Source organism: Petaurus breviceps, unplaced genomic scaffold, assembly GCF_028583685.1.
Source record: "Petaurus breviceps papuanus isolate PSGF00001 unplaced genomic scaffold, PetGlider_PUasm1.0 186, whole genome shotgun sequence".
Lineage (NCBI taxonomy): Eukaryota > Metazoa > Chordata > Mammalia > Diprotodontia > Petauridae > Petaurus > Petaurus breviceps.
In genome coordinates this window covers 17,903,669-17,925,458 of record NW_027185798.1, presented here as the reverse complement: position 1 = coordinate 17,925,458, position 21,790 = coordinate 17,903,669, and the positions used below count along the sequence as shown (strand labels likewise).

Genomic DNA, 21,790 nt, shown 5'->3' with positions numbered 1-21,790 from the left:
CCCAGGTTGATGAGTAAGTTGTATATGCTTCTCTGACTTGCCCCTGAGGGTCACTGTCAAAGAAAGACATGCCATACTGGCAACAATTCTAATATAATACAACAGTTTATCTGTTCTTATTCAAATATAAGTAAGAGTTGTCAGCAGAGAACAAGCTTTTTGTAGAACAAGATTCTCTCATGTGGAAAGGCTTGAAATAGAGACCCCCACCCCCACCAAAAAAAAGCCTGCTCTCTAAGGGCTGATCTAGCTAAATATGGAGAGACGCTTTCCCATTAAATGGAGTTTGAGCAGGAACCTATTGTGGTCCAACCTATGAGCTTCAGAGTGAACTGGGTTTAAGGTTTTGTAAAAGAGAACAAAGCCTTCAAGGAAGCATACAATTTTTAATCTAGTAACATTAATTTTTAACTGTTGGTACTCTAAACATGAAATGTTTTTCTGATGACCAAACGGGTGACATTACTGCAAGGACTAAAGCATATCACATTGATATTCTTTGCTACAAATGAAACTAGTTGATAATATTCTAAGACCCATTAGAGAGGCAAAGATGGCAAAAGACAGAAAGTTGGTGGAGCTATAGGAAGAAAGGGACTCATATACTATTAGTGGAACTATGAAGTGGTCCAACCATTACAGAAAACAAATAAGATGTAAACAAATGACTAAACTTTTCATACTTCTTGTCCTAGTCAGCTCAATACTACAAGATGTGTCTCCTAAGTCTATTAAATACAGAAAGAAAAGCTGTGTGCCTACCAAACCATATAAATCGGTACTTTGGGCTGCAGTAACCAAGTGGAAGCAGAGTGGCCAGTCAGGTGTGAGGAAGGGCTAAACAACGCATAACCTTAGAATGGAAATGAATATGAACTGCAAGGCAAAAAAACACCAAGAAAGGGAGAAATTCAGAGAAGCCAGGGATGACGTATATGATCTACTGCAGAGCAAAGAAAGCAAAGTCAGGAGAAAAATAGACAAAATGGCTACAATTAAGTAAACAAACAAGCAAATGAAACCTGAAAGGCAACCAAATTTTGGTTAATTATAAAAAATCATCTTGGTCATATAAAAAAGAAAATGAACCACACATTTCTCCTCCCTTTGGAGACATGGGTGACCATAAGTGTTGAAAGTTTTCAGGAAAGACTGCTGTATCAATTGGATTTGGCTCAATTGTTTCTTTGTTAAAAAGGAAGAGTCTTAACCATTGGTTTTTTCCTCTAATGACTGTTATGTAAAAACAAGAGGCAAAAGTAAAAAAATACACAAAACTAGGGGATACATGGAAATTAAAGCTAAATGAAATTATGGTTTATTTCCTTCTTTAGTAGACATGGTTTTATCATGTCTTCCAAGATAACTACAATTTGTACCCACAAGACTGTGTGGGATAAGAGAAAGACTCCTACTATATTTGAAGTCACTAGATTGATGTTCTAATCCCAACTTTGCAGCTTTTCTACCTTTATGACATTGATCACGTCGGTCAGTAAACAAACATTTATTAAGGTTCTACTTTATACAAGGCACTGTGCCAACTATGGATTCAAAGAAGACAAAAAAAGTCACTGGGAGGAAAAATATGCCAACAAGATTTACTGGGGATAAAGAGGAGATAATCAACAGGGAAGGCACTAGCATGAAGTCATGTAACTTTGCTGGGTCTTGAGTTTCCCGGCACACAGTAAGAGCTTCTTAAATGCTTATTTACCAATGGCTCTGTAAAATACTGGCATTAGACTGGGTGATTTCTAAGGCCCCTTTCAATTCTAGACCTATGAGCCTATGATCCTACTAACATCTGGTGCAGAAGATAAATATGGCCGTTCTACAAAGAACTGGGAAAGACTTTCCAAACTAAGCTAATATATACCTTAATACTCAATGCAAAAATAGACACGGGGGAAATGGCAAAATAAATGTTGGAAAGTGAGATTCAGGTTTAAAATACAAAAGAGAAGAAAGTCCTGTATATTACTCAGATGCCTCAGATGTTTTATCATGACTACTGTCTTCAAAGAAAAAGCAAGACTGCCAGGCATGACCAGTAATAAACACCACCACAGAAAATTAACTGTCTCTTAACAGCAAATTGCTGGTTACTGATGGGGAACAGTGTCTAAATGAGCTGCTGGTGTGTAGTCAGATAACTGACTAGTGAAGGCAAAGGTTAAATCAACATCAAGTTAGAAGTAAGGATAAAGATAAGAAATAGATAAAGCAGACCATTATAATACTTTCAAGTACAGTGATTTTAAAAAAGCAAATGGTGCCAAAAATTGGAGATAGAAAAATGTCAAGTAACTGAACTTGATCATTACCATTTCCTATAAAAGACTAACCAATGTATAGCAATCACCACACAAGAGAGCTTAGAAATCACCTTAGCAGGCAAACGTCTGATTTCTTTTGTCAGGTGTAGAAATATGGCAGACAATCACAAGCAACACCTGTTCAAAGAGTTAAAAACTCAAGTGTAAAATACTATGGTAAAATATAGGCAGAAGACTAACAACATCACATCATAAAATAAAGGAGTGCAGAGAAGGAGAAAGCAAATTTGCAGAAAGCTTGACAGGAGACTCAATTAAGCCAGATCAATCCCAAGATAAAACTAAGGGAAGGAGGAGAAATGGATGTGATACTGAGGAGATCCAGTTTCACAATCAATGCGTTGAAGATCTAACACCTCCATACTCAATGTGCTGCACAGTAAAGTACAAATGGCCCTGAAGAAGATAAGAGAGAGCAGAAGCCAGCTGGACCTGAAGGCAAAGGGTCCAAGCTCAAGTCCCAGCTCTCTAGCTAGCGCTGTGGGAGGCCTCAGACACTGCACTTAAGACTCTGCAGGTCCTTTAGTTTCCTCCCCTGTAAAATCAAGAGGTGGCCTGGATGAGGTGCTTCTGGCACTCAATCTATGAGTCTAAGAGGAAGTCAGAAAAAGTAGCTAGACCAAACCAGTATGTTTTAAAGTAGCTAAACTAAAAAAATACAGAAAAGTATTTATACTTGTTTAATGTACAAAATGCATTTTTAAAAATATATAAAAGTAGCTAAACTAACCCCTCATGGATCACTGCCTTGTCGTGGCAGAGGAGCTTACATAGATCAAAGAAATTAAGAGCATGCTGTACAGGGTTAGCCAAGATGGAGAGGTCATAGTGGAGAGTTTTGACAAAAAGTCAGAAGGACAGCAGGAGGAAATAGCAAACCACTCCAGAATCTGTGCCAAGAAAACGCCACAGACACTACTAAAATAAGAGATGAGCTCCTTGAGTCAGGTGTCCAATACACTACTGAGGAAGAGTGGAGGATAACTAAGCAGCTCCAGTACTAATGAAGTGGCCAGTCCAAAGCCAGAGAAAGCAGCTCAGCTGCAGACGCATCTGGTGATGAAAGGAAAGTACGATGCCATAAAGTTCAATGCTGCCTAAAGATCCTGCAATGTAAGATCTGTAAACCAAGGCAAGCTGGATGTGGTCAAACAGGAGATGGAAAGTAAATATCGACGTCTTGGGTGTCAGTGAACTCAAATGTGAAATGAATTCAAGTGACTACAGCACTGTGGCCAAGAATCCTTTTAAAAAAATGGAGTAGCCCTCGTAGTCAGGAAGAGGGTGAGAAAAGCACTATACAATCTCAAAAATGACAGAAGATTCTAACACCTGGTCCCATCAACTTCCTGGCAAACAGAAGGAATGGAAGCAGTGTCAGATTTCATATTCTTGGGCTCAAAGATCACTGCAGATGGCAACTGCAGTCATGAAATTAGAAGAGGTTTCTCCTTGGAGGGAAAGCTGCGGCAAATGTGGACAGCATGCTAAAAAGCAGAGACATCCCCTTGCCAACAAAGGTCTGTATAGTCAAACCTATGGTTTTTCTAGTAGCAATACATGGCTCTGAGAGTTGGATTATAAGGAAAGTTGAGCACCACAGAATCGATGCTTTCAAATTGTGGTGACTCTTTTTGTGAGTCCCTTGGACAGCTAGGAGGTCAAATTAGTCAATACTTAAAGAAATTAATTCAGACTCTTCACCAGAACGTCAAATACTGAAGTTCAAGTTTAAATACTGTGGCCATATAAGGAGAAGATAGGATTCATTGGAAGAAATCCTGATGTTAGGAGAGATTGAAGGCAAAAGGAGAAGGGACGAGAGAAATAGATAATGTCATAGAAGCAACATATATGAGCTTGGACAGACTTCAGGAGGTAGCAGAGGATATAAGGGCCTCGCCTGCCACAGTCCATGGAGTCATGAATCACTGGACACAAGTGAAAGACAAAATAATCACTACCCCTACGACCACCAGCTAAACCAAACACAGAGAGAATTTCTATGCTAGATAGAACAAAAACTTTTTCTTGCTTAAAATATGTTTGTTTTGTTGATGTCTTTGTTATTAGGGCACCATCATTTCTAAATATTCCTTCCTCCTAAATCCTTCTTCCAAAAAAACTCATCCAATGATAATTCATAATCCCCCACCTCTCTGCCAAGAGGAGAGGTATGTTTGATTGTCTCTTCTCTGAGCTGTAACCCTATGTTGTTTCTCCCTGCCCTCAGAGACAGAAAGATACCCCAAAAATAGCATGTAGAGGGAGAATCAGGCATCACATTATTACCAAAAAATAGTAATAAACATCAGTAATTATAAAAAAATAATTAGAGGATGCCAGTGATTTTCTTTAAAGGTAACAGAGAGGACAACAGCCATCAATCCATTTACCTACTCTCTCAACTTGATAAAATCTTTAAGAATTATCTTTACACTTACTGAGGATATTCTTAATGAAACTATAAAAAGGGGAAAGGCAAGGTTTCAAAACAACAGGACGGAAGAGTATAAAGATATGAGTGTGTTTTGTTTCTCGATTACCAAAAATAACTGATTTGGTTAAACGAAACAGTGCCTAATAGGTTCTCCTGCAACAGTCTCTTATGCATATTAAGAAAATGTAAGATTCGGGGCGGCCAGGTAGCACAGTGAGTAAGAGCACCAGCTCCAGTGTCGGGATGACCTGGGGATCAAATCCAGGCTCAGATACTTAGCACCCACCCAGAAACACCTGGCCGTGTAACCTTGAGCAAGTTACTTAACCCCAATTGCTTAGGGGTGGCCAGGTGGCTCAGCGAGTAAGAGCACTGGCTCCAGTGCCGGGATGACCTGGATCAAATCCGGGCTCAGATACTCAGCACCACACCCATTAATAACTGGCCGTGTAACCTTGAGCAAGTTACTTAACCCCAATTGCTTTAAAAAAAAAAAATATATATATATATATATATATATATATATATATATATATATGATTCCTTAATTAATGAAAACAGAGGTAACTCTGTTCAATGAGTTCTTAATTATGAATACTGAGAAAAGTATAAAATAGGGTTACATGCCCACCAAAGATTTTTTGCCAGTGTCAGAGAAGATGTCCTATGGCAAGATAAAATGGAAAAGAAATTCTTTATAAACGATAGCCTTCCAACAGATGCTTTTGTATGTGTATGATGCTGTACAGACTTCACCAAGTTCCAGATTTTCCCAGTCTCCTTAATATGATTCAAAGCCACTCAAAAGGGAATAGTAAGACCCCCCCAAAAAATATCCCAAAGGGAAAATAATTCATACCAGAAAAAAAACAAATGGATGAAAAATGTACATTGCCCAGAGGAGGAGCTGCTATCGCAGCCTGCCCACCCCCAACCTACTAAGCTCATGGACAAGTGCTATACAGAGAGGCTGACTAAAGATGGATGAGAATGAGAGGCTGTGGCATGCTTTCAACAATTCCATCCTTCTCCCTAAAAAAAAAAAAGCCCAGTCTTCAAAGCACAATCGTATCCCAGGGGTTTTGTATAATTTCAAATCATGGAAAACCATAATCTTCAAAAAAATTAAAACTATGAGTGACCTAAAGCACACATGAGAGATGCACCTAGAAGTGGACTAAGGAAAAGAATCCAGAAAATGTGCAGTAGAAAATGGGGTGGGCCAGTCTGAGCGAAAGCACAGCCCAGATGGACAGAGGTCCAAGTAGGGCACTCAAATTTACAAAAGGTAGAGTACATGAGAAAGTGGCAGCCAAGGGCATACTGTCAGATGCCCTCTAGAGAATTCATGAACCCGGACTTGAATCACACATAATGAGGTGGCACATTATGATGTGCACTAACAAACGGTGCCCTCACATCAATGAACTCAGAGAACCACTGAAATATATTCAAATGGGCTGCCAATGAAAAGTTCATAGGGGCTACCAAGCTGAACAAGAAGGCACAATGTACCAAGCACTGCAGAGCCATTAACCCCACTAGGCACATATCAAGTTAAGAGGTTCACCTAGCAGCGATGAGTATTTTCAAAAGAAAACTGGAAAAGGAATATAAAATTGAAGCGAAGTTTCCAAACCAAAAAAGAAAAAGTCCATCAAGAGACTGAGCTATAAGAAAGAACACTTCTGTTTGGGCAATTGTTTCCCAGAAGTGTTAGAGCTAACTTTATGACTGACATGTCTTCCGGCCTCCAGGACAATCAAATCTCTGGCACCCAAAACATGGGAGAAAATCCCAAAGAAACGAAAGCTAAGCTAACCTAGCTATCTTTCTGAGGTCTTTCTGCAAACTGCTCTAGTCTCAGTAGTAATGAGGAGAAAACAAGGCAACAAGATTAAGGATGGGAATATGTAAACCCACAACAGACCAGGTTAATCTACAGAATCAAAAATCTCTCTTCTCACCCTCAAGGCATCCAAATCAAAAGAATGTGAATCAGCCTCTTTCTGAGGTCATACAGCGCCACCAAGTGGTGAGAGAGAGGGTGGCACAGCTGTAAGAAAGGAAGCAGGAGCAGAGTGAAGGGCAGAGGACCGTGCAGTCCCCCACTTCCTCATGCTGGGCAGAAAATGCGGTAAGCCCACACTACAGTGTGCACACAACACATCAAAGCCTGCCTAGGCCAGTCACTGGTACTCACATCGCTGGGGCTTAAGCTGACAAGGCCATTCTCCTGCTCGGAGTCTTTCCCCGACTCAGTGCCCTGGGAAGAACGGGAGTGGGTGGGGTGGATCCAAATCTCCAGGCGGGTTGTGTCATCACCAATGTGCCGGAAAGTTGACCTCCTGCCTTTCCGCCATGGGTTAGGGCTTAGCTCCAGCTCTTCATGCTGCTTTTTCTCCATTTGTTCTGCCTGCATGCACATACATACACACACTCAGACTCCCCTAGGGCCTAGCTAAGAGAGGGAGCAAGAAAGGTAAGGCATCCCCTAGTGGCATAATGGCTAGGCCCGTTCAAAGCTATTTATTCTCTGAACTGGCTATTGTGGCAGACCTAATCCAACAGCCAAGCAGTTCTTTCTTGAGAAAGGGCCCAGTGCCTGCGGGGCTCTTTACATGGGTGTCCACACCCACTCACCTTTCGCTTGGTCTCTTCAAACAAGCTCATGAGGCTCTCCTTTGCTGTAAGGATAGGGTTGCTGGCAGCTAAACTGCGCATGTAATAGTACACAGCATCAAGCTTCCTCCTCTGTCAAAACAAAACAGACATTCTCAGGTCCCTCCCAAAGCCCAGCTGGAGGCAATGTGGCCCAGATATCCCAGTCAGCTTTCCTAGCCTTCCTAAAATTCTCAAAAGGGAAAAATTAGGCTATGCTAACACAAAAATGGGCACATTCACAATCCCACAAGAACTACAGAAGAAAAGGAAGTAGAGATGAACAGAAGCAGCCTGGGCTTTTCATTGTCTTCTGAACAAGCCCCACCCATTCTCAGCTCCTGGCCTTTGCAGTCATGTAGACAGCCATCCCCTCGTCTTCACCATCCAAACACTATCCATTCTTCAAATCTCAACTTTTCTAAATTCCTCCATGAAGTCTCTAGCCCATGTCGATTTCTCTCTCCTCTAAAACCAAACTCGGTGGTCCCTATGACTCATTTTTGCACTTAGATCAATGTGTTGTATTGTTAGTCAAATAATTCCAATGTATAGATATGTTTTATATTACCAATTAGATTGTAAATTAAGGGAAGGGACTGTGTGTTTCTATATATCTTGGTCAAAAAACATTTATTAAATGTTTACTATGTGCCAGGCACTGTGCTAAGTGCTAGAGGTACAAAGAAAGGCAAAAACAATCCCTGTCCTCAAGGAGCATACATTCTAGTGAGGGGAGATAGCATGTAAAGAACTAGGGACACAGAAGATATTCAGACAGTAGATAGAAGGTAATCTGAGAGGGGAAGGCACTAGTAGCTGGAGGTCTGAAAGGTTGGGACCTGACCTAAGTGCTAAAGGAAACCAAGTCAATTCAGGGGTGGAGATTAGGGGTTAGGTGTTATAGACGTGGGAGACAGCCAATGCAAGGACATGGAGATTGGAAGAAGGAGCTCTGTGTTCAAAGAACTGCAAGGAGGTCAGCATAGCTGGCTAGAAGAATGTGTGAAGGGAATAAAGGCTCAGAAGTCAAAAGGGAAGAAGGGGCCAATTACGAAGTTAAAAAGAGGAGTTTTTATTTGCTCCTGGATATGACAGGGAATCGGTGAGACTCAGTGAGCAGAAGGCCAGACTTAGGATTTTTAAAAAACCACTTTGGCTTAGCCAAGCAAGGGACAGAGAGGATCAGAGAAGATAAAAAGGGATAATTTTGATTATGTAAAACTAAAACATTTTGACAACACAAACAAAACTATTGTAGCTAAAATTATTAGGGAAACAGGTAAGAAAATATATTTGTACCAAGTTTCTCTGATAAAAGACTCATCTACAAACTACACAAAGAACTGGACACATGTATAAAAAGAAGAGCTATTTCAATTAACAAATGGTCAAAAAGGCAGAGACCCAAGCTACCAACAGTCATATGAAAAAATGCTCCAAATCACTAAAAACGAGTGAAAAGCAAACAAAAAGAACCCTGATGTTCCACCCTCATTACACAGGCAGAGAAGACAAAAAAGAAAAATTATCAATGTTGGTGGTTCTGGGGGAAAGGCACAACAATGCATTGTAGGTGGGGCTGTGAAGTAACACAACAATTCTGGAAAGCAATCTGGATTTCTGCCCCAAAAGTTACTCAACTAAACAGACTCTATTAGGTCTTCTCCAAAGTGATGAGAGAAAGAGGAAAAGGGTCCATGCTTACAAAAATAGTTAGAGCAGCTCTTTCTGTGGTGGCAATGAACTGGAAAACTGAGGGGGTATCCATTAATTGGAGAATGAATGTCTGAACAAATTATTATATATGAATGTGAAGGAATACCAACATGCCATAAGGAATGATGAAGGCAAGGGTTTCAGAGAAGCCTAAAAAGACTTGTATGAACTTAAGTAGAAAAAAGTGAGTACCAGTGAGAAAAATGTATACGATAACAAGAACAATGAAAACAACTTTTGAAGACTTTAAGAACTCTGATCAATAGAATGACCAACTGACCAAAGGCCTGGAGATGAAACCTGCCACCCACTTCCTGACAGAGAGATGATGGATTCAAGATGCAGAAGATACACATTTCTGGACATGGCCAATGTGGTATTTTGTTTTGCTTAGCTCTGTATGTTTGTGAGAAGGGTTTTCTTTTTCTTTTTTGTCTTTGGGGAGAAGGTGAGAGAAAAGAAAAATAAAAGAAAATAACTTAAGAAAAGCAAAAATTAAAAAAAAAATCATCTTGGCAGCTAAGTCTAAGATGAATTGGAGTGGGGAGAGAGGTCCAGAACTAGGCTGGAGCTATTTGACAGGAAAGAAAGGGCCATATACAGGAGATGATGGGAAAGTAAAAAGAAGATTTGGGAACTGAGTGGATGTGTGAAGTGAATGAAAGTGAGGAGCTGAGGATGGCAGCCAGGCAGTATCATGAGGGACTAGGGAACGATGTAGTCCTCCGTGGTAATAGAGAAGTGCCAGAGGGGAGAGCTCTGAGGCAAAGATGCTGAGTTTCAGATGCCTACAGGACATACAGCTCAAGATGTCGAGGAGGCAGATGGTGATGCTCAACTGTAGCTCTGGAAAGAGACTTGGGACTGGATCCAGAGATCTTGGATTCATCCATAACTGAAACCATGAGAGCCAAGGCAATCACCAAGCGAGACAGAACACAAAGAGCAGAGGAGGGAAGGGAGTGCCACCTGGGGCCACTTTGTATCCCCCACCAGACCTGTGAAGCCTGCAACAATGTTAGACACACAATAACATGATATGTTCTCAAAAATATGACGGATTAGGAGAGAAAATGAATGACATGAGGTAAAATAAGGAAAGGAAACTCAACTGGTTCAACAATAACCCATGGCTTCATGAAAGCAAGGCACATTTATTTCAGTGTTGGATTTCTTTTTGAGAGAGATTCAAAAGGCCACATTCACACAAACAAAAAGAAGGAGAAAGGAAAAGGAGGAAGATGGACAAGAAAGAGACATGGGCAGGCAGAGAGAAAGGCTGATCAGTACAGACAAACAGAGGGAGAGAGGAGAGATTCGGAACTCAGACTGGACTGTTGCTGTGTGACTGTCAAATACACGAACTACTAAGTTACTAGAGTGGCCGCCTGCTTTCGGCTGGGCAGGGAATTTCACGATCGTTACTGCCATTGAACTGATTAAAAATGACCATTCCACAAAAGAAAACTTATGAGGAAGTAAAGAAAAGATGGACAGCTCAGAACACAATGTGTAGCATTTGTTATATAGGCTTTCTTGAAATGGAAACCTATTGCTGCATATTCTGAATCCTCTCTTACATTCTGCTGTGCACATGGCAATGTTTTTTTTTCTCATTTTGTATTTAAGCTTCAGAAAATAATAAAAAAAAAGAAAGAAAAAAATCACCACCCTAGTTTCTTCACTTACTCTTATCCTTAACCCTTCAGATGCTCCGTCTGACCTGATGGCGACAGCAGTGTCAGGAGAGAAGGCACAAGAGATGTGGCAAGGAAAGGTGGATGTTGCCAGCACTGCCACAGCCAGGTGTAAGGCCAGTGGACATCCCAAGCTAGGATTAATACTCTCAACTTCCAACGTTCCCCCATGATGAGCCAGGACACCCGTTCTCCCACACACAGATGTGCTTACCGTATACACGGCCAACAACGCCAACTGATTATAAGGTCGGCCATTCTTGGGAGCAATGTGCTGAGCCTTCAGGTACCAGCTAAAAGGCAAAGTGGACAAGAACCCACGTCAGCTCAAGATGGGCTGTCTCCTAGTCTGCTGCTGTTCTCTCCCCACCCAACTGAGCCAAGAGGCCGCACTGCAGCACTAAAAGCCAAAGAAGGGGGAGAAGAACCTGCCCATGAACCTGTGGAATAGTCCAAGGGGGATGCAGGGCAGGTTTCTGCCCAGTTCTCACACCAGGCCTAGACTTGAAGAACAAGGAAGAACAAGCAATAAGTAAGTACCTTCGCGCTTTTCCATAGTTTGTCGTGTCATTGGCTTGCTCTCGGTACCTGGAGATGTCTCCTTGACAAATCATACACCGTTGGGCACTGATTAATGCATACTTCACCTTCAAGTAAACAGTCAGCAAACATTTGGAGAAAATATGTGAATTATAAGAACAGCAGCAAAAGAAAGTTCTCAACAAGGTGCCTGAGGTCCCTGGACAACCCACATAGCAATACAGCCACTTTACTTAAATGGAAACAACACCTAATTTTTAAGTAATCCTGAGAGGAAAAATAGATAGAGGAAGAAACAAGGAAATGAGGCCTGTCTTCTTATTCGAGGAAACCGGGCTGGATGTCCTTGGACAAAGGCCCCTAAAATTTAGAAACTTTTTCGACAGAGTCAGCCAACTTGTAGTGGTAGGCCCCCACTTTCACAGGTGATGGGACTAGAGCTGTGATCTATCGTTAAACCCCCTCTAACAATGCAAACCAGCACCTACTCTGCCACTTACATCTTAGAGAGACTGGGACAGGGGGAGAGGAAGAAAGGAAAGAGGGATTTATCGAGTGTCTCTTGTGTGCCGGGCACTGTCCTAAGCACTTTACAGATCTCATCTCATCTGCTCTTCGCCACAACCCTTGGAGGTAGGTGCTGTTATCACCCCCATTTCACAGATAACAAACCTGACCCCGGGCTCAGTGCTCTATCCACTATGCCACCAGTACCCTCCAGGAGCCAAGTGACTTGCCCAGTATCACAAAGGCCAGTCTGTGTCCAAAGCAAGACTTAAAAGCAGGTCTTGCCCACCATGAGACCGGCTCCCTCACCACTGCCCCACAGCACCTCTCTTTTCTATCGCCTACACAACTCTGTTTCCTTAAGCTTTTCTTACCACAGTTACAATCTTTCCCTTCCCGATCACCAAACCAGGCCTCCCTGGTTCAATGAGAGCCATGAGAAGCACCCACACTATCAAACGGCAAACTGGCAAATAATTAAGGTAATATGGAAACTGTCCAGAGTCTGCATGAGAGAATGAGAGCATTCACCCAGGAGAATCATCTCACCATTTTCCTTAATGGTTTGCTTCGAATGGCCAGACCATCCATGTAGTCCTCTAGCTTAAACTGGTATGTAACCTGAAGTTTCTGAAGCAGACTATCAAAGAAGCCAGTGCCCTGAGGAAAGAAGAGGCGTGAAGCTGTGACTAGATGGGAAAACACATTAAGGTCCACATTCCCCATCAAAGACCAAAGAGAGAAACTAAGGCAAGAGATGCCAAATTCTGTGACTCTCCAGTATTCCCAGAGTGTCAGCTGGAAGACCAAGATTGCCACCCACTGTAAGCTGCATCATTATGAAAAAGATGCAGTAAAGAATTAGGAAATAAGGAGATCCCCAGTCAGGCCCAGCTACAAAGCAATCTTTCATGCTCAACATGCAGTGAATGTGCCTCAAGAACAACAATAACAACAGTGCGGGGTCAGTGCCATCCAAGCCTAGGAAGAGCGTGCTGCTGTGGGCTGCCCCCTCTCAGCACAGGGCTCACCTCGTCTAGGAGCTCTAGCAGCCTGTTCCGAATCTGCTCTGGGTTCTCAGCATGTGGATCCTTAAGCAGCTGCCTGAACTTCTCGATGACCTGGTAGAAAGCACTCTTCCACAGGATCTGGTCCACGTTCTGGTGATCAGAGAACTCGATATCCAGCAGGAGGCAGCGCTCATAAAGCTGCACCAGCTCTGCTCTAAAACAGGACACATCCGAGGGCGAGATCAGAAGCAGCCACTGACAGGAGACTCAGCCCTTCTGCTAGTTAGCAAGCTTCCTCTGTGCCCCATTACACCCTAGACCCAGCACCCAGCCAAGGCAAGGCTGCCCAAGCAGGGGATTCTCAGGGGACTTAGCAGCTGACACAAGATCCCCTTCCCTTCTCCATTTCAGGAGGCCACACTCATTCAAAGGTTCACTTTTTTCCTTGAAGAGGGGCAGGAGGGAGGGGGAACGTAGTCATTCATCTTTTCCAAACTCCTCAGTTCCCTCCCTCTCCCAGCAGGGTGTACTCTTGCCCACCTGCGGTCCTCCCCTCCCCTCATGTACCTGAGCTGGGCCATCTTCTCCAAGCCCTCAGGGCTGATCCGGTCCCTGGAGAGCAGGTTACTGAGCTGAAGTTCCTGGTTGTCAGCCACTCGGAGAAGCCGATGGAGCTCCTGCTGCTGCAGGTCCCTCACCTGCTGTTCCACCTCTTCTGGACTCAAGGAGTTAGCAGGAAGAGGGCCACACACATACTGCCCAGATGGAGTGGGGTAGCCAGGGTAGTAAGCTCCTGGATACACCCCATTTGTAGGGCCCACAGGATACTGCAGTTGGCCATACCCTGTGTAGGGATACTGAGGTCCAGGGCCTGCTGCCCGGGGATAATAGTAAGGGTTGTCAGAATTTTGAAACTTATAGTAAGATGACTGGGTTTGGCGTGAGTCCCCCCAAGAAGTGGGGCTTACTTCATCATCAGTATCCAGGAAGTGAAGCTGAGGGGTCTGGCTCTTCAGAGCAGGTTTCTGGTCAGGATTGTTTGGGTCCCATAGCCGCCGGGAAGTGCCTCCCCGGCCCCGATTCCGAGATCCCTTACCACCAGCTCCAAAGAGAAGTTTTGATCCCAAAAGTGTAGATTCTGGAGACCCTGTTGTATTGACCGAGAGTGCTGTGTGGGCAGGCAAGACCAGAATGCCCCGACCACGACCCCGCAATTCCTGGTTTGGGGTTTTGGACTCTTGCTTTTCAGGGGCCTTGCCCTTGCCGCCTGAGGCCTTATCAGCCTTCAGTCTATCCACATCTTCCTTGGTCAGTCTCCCCATGGATACATCCTTGTTCACGATCTCTGCATCAAAAGTGACTCGAAGGCCACCTCTGTTCTCCTTCCCTTCACTTCTCCGCTCACCCTCCCCATGGCAAGACCAGCTTCTGTCCAAAGGCTTCTTCCTCTCTGAGCTCCTCCGGGGTCCCAGGAGGTTGGGCTCATCGGTTCTGTCTTCATCCAGGGAGTCGGTTGAAGACAAAGACACCTGCTTCTTCAGACGAGGCCTCTCTCTGGTCCGATCCTGACGCCGGCGCCGACCTCCGTCGGTGAGCCCAGGCCCCTCAGTGCTGTTGTTACTCCCGGCCGAGCTGGTGCTGCAGGTGCGATAGCGATGCCTCCGTTTGTCAGATCTTGAGTATCGCTTAGCTGAGCCGGGCTTGCCCTGGAGTGCATCGTCATTGACTTTCCTTGGCCCCTCCCCTCTTTCAGTCTTTTTGCCCCTGTCTCCCTTGATGGCCTTCTGATTCTTCTCTGCCTCCTCTCTGGAGGGCTTGGCCTTGACACCATCTTTCCCAAGGTCCTTTTCAGGTTCATCATCTTCAACTCTGAGCTGCTCTACCTGACTGAGGACCTCGTTCTCTTCTACTCGGCCAGCCAGGTCTTTGGCAATAGTCTGTAGGCCTCTTCCAGGTTGATAGATCTGTAAATCAGGTTTCTTTGTTCTCTTAATAATTCTGAGAGATCGATCATCTTGCCCTGAGGCTTTAGGACAAGATTCCTGTCCCTGGAAGGGTTCTTTCCTTTCGGTGTCTGCAGGGCCATTTTGCTGTTGGCTGTCCACCCCCTTGCAGAGATCTCGAATGGCCTGGGTTCCATTTTCCAAAGCAGAAGTATCCCTGTCATTGGCAGTTTCATCCCTGAATTCCTCAGTCCCTGAAGGCTCCTTGGTTTTGGGTTTGTTCCTCAGTCGGGAAAGACCAGGCTTATAGATTTCCAGATCTGGGCGCCTGTTATCTTTACGCTGCCTGGGCTCCTTCAACTCCTTCATGTTTTCTGTGGGGATAGGGTAAAGAGGAGGGGAGAGAGAAAAGGAGGGAACGAGGGAGGGAGAGAGAGAGGGAGAGAGAGAGGGAAAGAGAGAGAGAGAGAGAGAGAGAGAGAGAGAGAGAGAGAGAGAGAGAGGGAGGGAGGGAGAGAGAGTGAGTGTGTGTCACTGTGATTATGTAACAGAAAAACAGGGCAAGATTACACACCCAAATGCTCATATTGGCAAGCAAGAAAAGAAAGGTCTCCAGAGGCCCCTGGAGCAGAAGGTGTTTTGAAATGGAAACAAAACAAGAGCTAAAATTTTGGGTTTACATATGAACTCAGCATCTGGCAAGGAAAAGAATCTAGCTGTGTTGGGGCTACCTATACTTAGCATAGGAAAAAGAGAAAAGTCTTTACTCTGGAACTACCAGAACTCTCATTCAGTTCTTTTGGACTTTAAACCAACCAAAAGCTCCCTGATGCTTCCCTTCACCAATACTCTATCTACAGAACCCCTTGAGTCATCTCAGACCATTTTCCCTTTGCCTCTTGGGTGTGGTTAAATGCCACAAATATTGTGGGATGGGTGATTTTTACAAAAAAAAAAATATTGTGAAAGAGAAAAGGGATATGCACATAGCAATTCAAAGGCCACAGTCTCCTCTAGGGACCCAATTCCTGATCCCACAGTCTCTAAACCTGTAGACCAATGGCATAGCTATAGTAATCCCCTCCTTGAGGGAAAAAATGGAGGGTACCAAGAACACACCTCCTGTTGGAGAAAACAGGAAGCAGCTCCTCTCACATTCTTCAACTCCACTCATGCTCACCAACTCCCTGACGGCAGCCAGCAAAGCCATTCCAAGGAAATAGTGCTCAGGCCCCCATCATTAGAACACTGAGACCAGCTGCTGCCATGACAATGGAATGTGAGAAGGAAAAGGTTCTGCAAGGGAGTTTTCCCTGGAAGATGATAGGATTGTGACATGCTCTCCGAACACTGAACTGGCATGTGCAAAAAAAAAAAAAAAAATAGGGACTAATTCAGACACAGAGGAGCCATAACTCTTGGGATCATCTCTCAGGCTCTACCCACTCACTATCATATCTACACAGCAAGTCACTTTGCCTTTGGAAATTCTGTTTTTCTCTCTCTATGAAAAGGGAACGTTACTACCTGCAATGATGATTAACCATGTTTATGGAAAACGTGATATGAAGGTGTGAGTGTTAATACAGCACTCAGAAGAAAGGTGCTATGGAAATAGCCAGCATTGTTCTATAAACACTTAACCCTGACACCTCTGGAATGGTAACATCAGTTCCAAAGTTAGCTTCTATTTTTAGTCCAACTATTGATCACTGATTAGTCTTTCAAACAATAACAAAACTAGGAAAAAGGCATTTTTGCTGCCAAAAGACATTAGAATAAAAAGAATTACAGAACGGGACTATTGCAACAAATACAGAAGTCCATTAAATCAATTTTAAGGATAACCCCCACAGTTCACCCCAAAGAAAGATGGAAGAAGAATGTTTCTACTATTCAGACTGCAAAGCAGAGATGCAGACAAGGCCAGTTTCACAGTCTTTTTCTCACTCCGTATCTCTTTGTTGCTCAAAGCCCCCTGGTCCTTCCTCAATCCATGCTCTCCAAGAACTCTCAGCAGCTTTGGGTAACAGTGCCCAGCCCCTCCTCCATGGATCAAGAGTCTCTTCCCTGGGCTTTTATGACACTATCCTCTCCCATATCTCCTATTTCACGTCTGACCACTCCTTGAGTCTCCTTGGCTGGATCACTGTCCACATGCCACTACCTCTGCCATAGGCCCTTTTCCTCCTCTCCCTTTCCTCCTGATTTCATAGGCTTCCACAGGTTCAAGTATCAAACTATATATCCACATGCTCAAGTCCCACATCTGTCCACTAGATAACGTGACTTGGATGTCCCATGGTCATCTCAGACACAACATGAGGACACCACCACCCATTCTCAGTTCTTCCTTCTTCCTCCCTCCTAGGTGTCACTAACGCTGCCTCTCTATCTCCCAGCTCTGATCCCTTCTCTCTGCTCAAACCCCCTGCTTCAGGCCCTCATCTTGTCTCTCCTGGACTACTACAATAGTCTTCTGGCTGCTCTTCTTTCAACCTCCACAAAGCTGCCAAAATAAGCCACCAAAAGCACAGATCTGACTATATTCCCCCCCCAAGAAGCTTCAGCGGCTCCTGATGACCTTTGGGAAAAGGGATAAACTTCTCTGATTATCATTTAAAGCCCCACACAACCTGGTTCCAGTCTATCTCTCTAGATTCACCCTACACTCCTCCCCTCCTGGCACTTTCCATTCTAAACAGACATACTTCCAAATCCCAGCTCCTTGGCCTGCCCAGGACTCCCCAGTTTCCTTCCAGGTGTCGCTGCCCCTATGTCCTACGTCAGGGCTCTTTCCCTCCTATTATCTTGTTTTGACTCCTCTGTTTACATATTCTATTTCCTAATAAAAACACAACTAGTCCATGGAAAGCAGGGAGCATAGTCTCTGAGTCTAGAATGCCTTTGCTCTGTACATAATATACACGTAAAAAATTATAGTTCAATGGAAATCAACTGAAAAGGCCCACAGGCCATCTCCTGTGTGGCCCCCAGCCTCCAGGATGAGCTGTTCCTGGGCTCCCAGGCACCCAAGTGGCAGGTGGGCTGGCCCAGTCTCCCACACCATCCAGGGAAGGTGTGGCATGTACTCCTGGGAACACTTAGGGCAAAGCCTTCTAAGGATCCATTTGCTCTCTGTAAAAAAATTAAAGAAGTGAGGAGGCAGTCACAGGTTGCTTCTTGTCTCTCTAATTTCATTGATTTTTTTTCTTGCAGAAGAAATGCCAGGAAGACGGGGCCAGAGGGGGTGGGATTGCAGGGGGAAGAGAAGGTAGGGTCTGAGGCAGAGAGGAAAAGAGGGTAGGAGGAGGAGAAGATGTAGAACCTGGGGGGTAGAATTTGGGTGGGGATAAGAAAAGGTGATGAGGAAAGAAAAGGCATTGTAGGAAGAGATAAGACCTCTGTGGGGAGAAGAGGTGCGGGAAAGGGGGAAGAAGAGGTAGGACCTGGAGGTAGACAGGAAAAGAGAGAGAAGAGGTAGGGGATGGAGAAAATGTAGGAGAAAAAAGAGGTGATGGGGTAAAGGAGAAGAGGTAGGACCTGGGACGGGGGCAGAAGGAGAGGTAGGATTTGATGAGGGGAAAAAAGAGGTGAGAGAAGTAAAAGAACTTGGGGAGGGAGATATGTAAGACCTGGAAGGATGGGAAATAGGACCTGAGGGTGAAGAGGAGAGGGAAGGGGAAAAAAGAAGTAGGGAAGGGGAAGAGAGAGGACCTGGGAGAGTGGTGGAAAGAAGAGGTGGAACGGGGAAAAAGAGGTAAGACCTCTGGAGGAGGAGGAGGAGGAGGGGAAGAGGAAGAACATGAAGGGAGAGGAGGTAGGAAGGGGAAGAGGAGGAGAGGGAGAGGAAGCAGGACATGAAAGGAGGAGGGAAATAGGAACTTGGCAGGGCGGGAGAAGAGGTAGGAGGAATAAGTAGGACCTGCGAGGGGAAGGTACGGCCTGGGAGAAAGTTCGGAAGGGGAATAAGATGTAGGAGTTGGGAGGGGGAGGGGAGAGAAGGGGGGTAAGGTAGGTGGGGGGGCCGGAGGCAGGACCTGGGGGGAGGAGAGACGACAGGCGCGGGAGGAAGAGGGGGCGGGTCCGAGGAGGGGCGGGGCGGGGGAGGGGGGGAGGGTCCCGGGCCGGGCCCCGTCCCCCCCCCCCAAGCTGGTTGGGGGGGGGGGGGGGGGAGGGCGGGGGAGGGGGGGGGGGCAGGCGAGGAGCTCTAAACCGGCGGCTCGAGCCCCCGCCCCTCTCGGGCCCGGCCCGGCCCTCCCTGCCCGGCCCTGGCGCCGCCGCCGGCCTCCCCGAAGGGCGCCGGGGGCGGGGGCTCGCAGGGGCCGGCCCAGCCCGGAGCGGGGCGGGGCGGCGCGGCTCACCTCGGGCGCCCGCCTGCGGGGCCAGGGTGGCTAGGATCCCCCGCAGCTCGGCCGCCGAGACCCGAACGCGCTCCAGCCCCTCCGCCATCTTCGCTGCTGCTGCTGCTGCTCCTCCTGCTCCGGCTCCGCCGCCGCCGCCGCCGCCGCGCGCAGCCAGGAAACCACGACGGGCGGGCGGGCGGACGGGCGGGCGGCGCGCGCTGCCCCCTCCCTCGCCCCGCCCCGCCCCGCCCCGCCCGACCGAACGACCCACACACAGCTACAGACACACACACAGACCCACACTGACTGACTGACACACGCACGCACGCACGCACGCACGCGCACACACCCATCCTCCGCCTCCTCCTCCCTTCCCGGACGGAGGTACGGTGGCCCGCGAGGGAGGGAAGGCTCGGAGAAGCGCGAGTGAGCGCCCGCGGAGACAAGGAGGCGGAGAGGCGCATGCGCGAGCGGGACGGCCCGGGAAGGTGAGTAGCCTGGGCTGGCTACTACCCTGCGTGCTCGCTGGGGTGGTGGCCGCCCAGCCTTCGGTCCGGGGTCGGAATCCTCGACTACCTCAGGTGCGGAGGAGCGCGTGCTCCTTCATCTTTACCTGAGGAATGGGGGTGGGGCAGGCGGGAGCGAAGTTCAAGGCCAGCCCTTCTGCCGAGGCCTTCCCCGCCTCCCCCACTCCCGTTCCGCTGTGGCTCACCCGGAATGTCTGAGGACGATTTGTTCGCAGACTGGGACTCTTCCTTCCGTGCGCGTGGCGTTCTGGTGACTCTCCTTCCTCCGGGGTGGCCTCGGCGGTCACCACGTGGGGGTCCGACGAGCCGCTGTGTACCCAAGTGCTCTGAGAGGTAGCGACCCGCCCCCATTCCTGCAGCTCATACCCGAGGTCTCACCCTTAATAGGACCCCGAGCCCGACAGCAGGGGGTGCGCTCCCTCTGCAGGGGGCCTCGGGCTACTATGTGACCATCCTCAGCTCAGCCCCATACCCCGCCCGCAGGAGGCGGTTCTCAAATGGCAGTTGGTTGATTGCCTGGTTAACAGAGGCTGATGTGATATGGTGGACGGGTATTGAGGAGCCCAAGATGTCCAGCGCTTGAAGCAGACTTGATAGCGGACTGTCTCTGGGCCATTCTCCAATCCCAGCACTGGCAGGCCACCACTTCACACATCTGGACCAGTGAGAATTAAGAGTAGTTTGATTCAGCAGTCTGTGCAGATTCTGATGACTGATAGACATGAAAGAAGACACCTGCCTCCCATGAGCTTACAGTTGAATGGGGACAGACAGAACACAATAAATCTAGAGGTTGCAAGATATACTGTAATTTTCCTCCAGCAAGTCATTTTACCCTGAGAGTTTCCTCATCTAAAATTATGGAGTAGGATTAGATGGCCTCTGAGGTCTCTTCCAGCTGTGGTCCCACTATGTGACCTTATGTTACAAGATGTGAGAGGGTTGGTGACTATGGTAAAAAAAAAATTTTTTTTAAAGCAGTTCTGACCTCACAAAGATCACCTTCATCTTGAGGACTTCTCATAATCATTTCTCTAGCTCATGCCCCTGATCCAGGGTTTCTCCTATAAACATCTGAATCTGGATCCTCTTTAAGTGGCTATAAAAAAGTGGAGGGGGGAGCCCTCAGTTCATATTTCATCAGATTAATGAGATCACTATACAGTGTTATATTTAGTTCTACTACTGGCTTCTGGTACTCTCACATTCCCCAGCCTGCACAGTCCATATGACTCAATATCAGTGAAAGGATAAATCTAGTTTGCTCCTTCAGGACTGTTTTTTTTCTTGGTTGCCATGAGGATGAACACTCATCTTTCCAGAGAAGCCAGTCTATCCTGGCTATGTGTCCAGCTCTTGGTGATAACAGATTCAGAGTGGGAAGGGACTTTAGAGGCCAGTGATTCCAGACCCCTGCTCTAAGGATTGGTGCCTCTTCCTTCTCCCCCACCTGTTTTCCTCTGATTGCTTGGAAGGGTGGTCTCTGCTGTGAATGCCCCTCATCTCCTTTAAACAACCCAATTCAGGGCTCAGTAACAAAAACCCCAGAGTTCAGAGTTTTTAATGGGTTATCCAAGATAAAAGAAATTTCACACCCTGTATCCTTGAATCTCTAGGTATTCTTCTGGAAGGGAGGGGAGGCAGGAAGTCTATCCCTTTGTTTTTCTTGGGGCTCAGGGAACATTTCTAGAAGTCACTGGTTAGTACCCAGGCCAGGTCAAACCACCACCACAGAAGTACCTTGGCTCTCAAGCAGTAAGTCCCAGTCTTTATGGATCCTTTATAAAGTCCCCCAAAAAAGCCCTGTTGGTATCCCTTGATTGAGAAAATGATAATATTTTCCCATCTTATCTAATGTTTTAAGTGTTCTATTATACCATTTGATTTTCCTAAAAACTTGGGGAGTATTACCATTACTGACATTTTACAAATGAGGAAATGGGCCCAGGCAAGGGAAATGACCTGCTCTGGGGTCACACACATGGGAATACAGGATCATGGATCAGGATCTGGTAGAAACCTTTTGGCCATGTAGTCCAGCCCCCTTATTTCTGCAGATGA

General features: G+C 46.1%; 2 protein-coding genes across 7 annotated transcripts in view; one reads left to right on the top strand and one right to left on the bottom strand.

The window, feature by feature from the left end:
• SMG6 (SMG6 nonsense mediated mRNA decay factor) overlaps positions 1 to 19,403 on the bottom strand; it is a 175,102-nt gene extending 155,699 nt beyond the window's left edge. For 2 of the 4 annotated variants that reach the window (XM_069089640.1, XM_069089641.1), the window contains exons 1-8: positions 19,221 to 19,403; positions 13,481 to 15,230; positions 12,935 to 13,127; positions 12,453 to 12,563; positions 11,397 to 11,503; positions 11,071 to 11,149; positions 7,423 to 7,533; positions 6,983 to 7,195 (exon numbers count right to left, since the gene is read on the bottom strand). In XM_069089640.1, coding sequence (XP_068945741.1) covers positions 6,983 to 7,195; positions 7,423 to 7,533; positions 11,071 to 11,149; positions 11,397 to 11,503; positions 12,453 to 12,563; positions 12,935 to 13,127; positions 13,481 to 15,230; positions 19,221 to 19,308 — 2,652 coding nt within the window. In that variant the 5' untranslated portion in view covers positions 19,309 to 19,403. Of the gene's footprint in view, positions 1 to 6,982; positions 7,196 to 7,422; positions 7,534 to 11,070; positions 11,150 to 11,396; positions 11,504 to 12,452; positions 12,564 to 12,934; positions 13,128 to 13,480; positions 15,231 to 15,975; positions 16,847 to 19,220 lie in introns of those variants that run through there. The other 2 variants (XM_069089645.1, XM_069089642.1) reach the window with 2 other exon arrangements.
• Positions 1 to 21,790, top strand: part of SRR (serine racemase) — a 55,889-nt gene that overhangs the window by 26,135 nt on the left and 7,964 nt on the right. Inside the window, exon 2 of one of the 3 annotated variants that reach the window (XM_069089650.1) lies at positions 19,665 to 19,690. The gene's annotated coding sequence lies outside the window, so the exon portion shown is untranslated. Of the gene's footprint in view, positions 1 to 19,518; positions 20,063 to 21,790 lie in introns of those variants that run through there. The other 2 variants (XM_069089649.1, XM_069089651.1) reach the window with 2 other exon arrangements.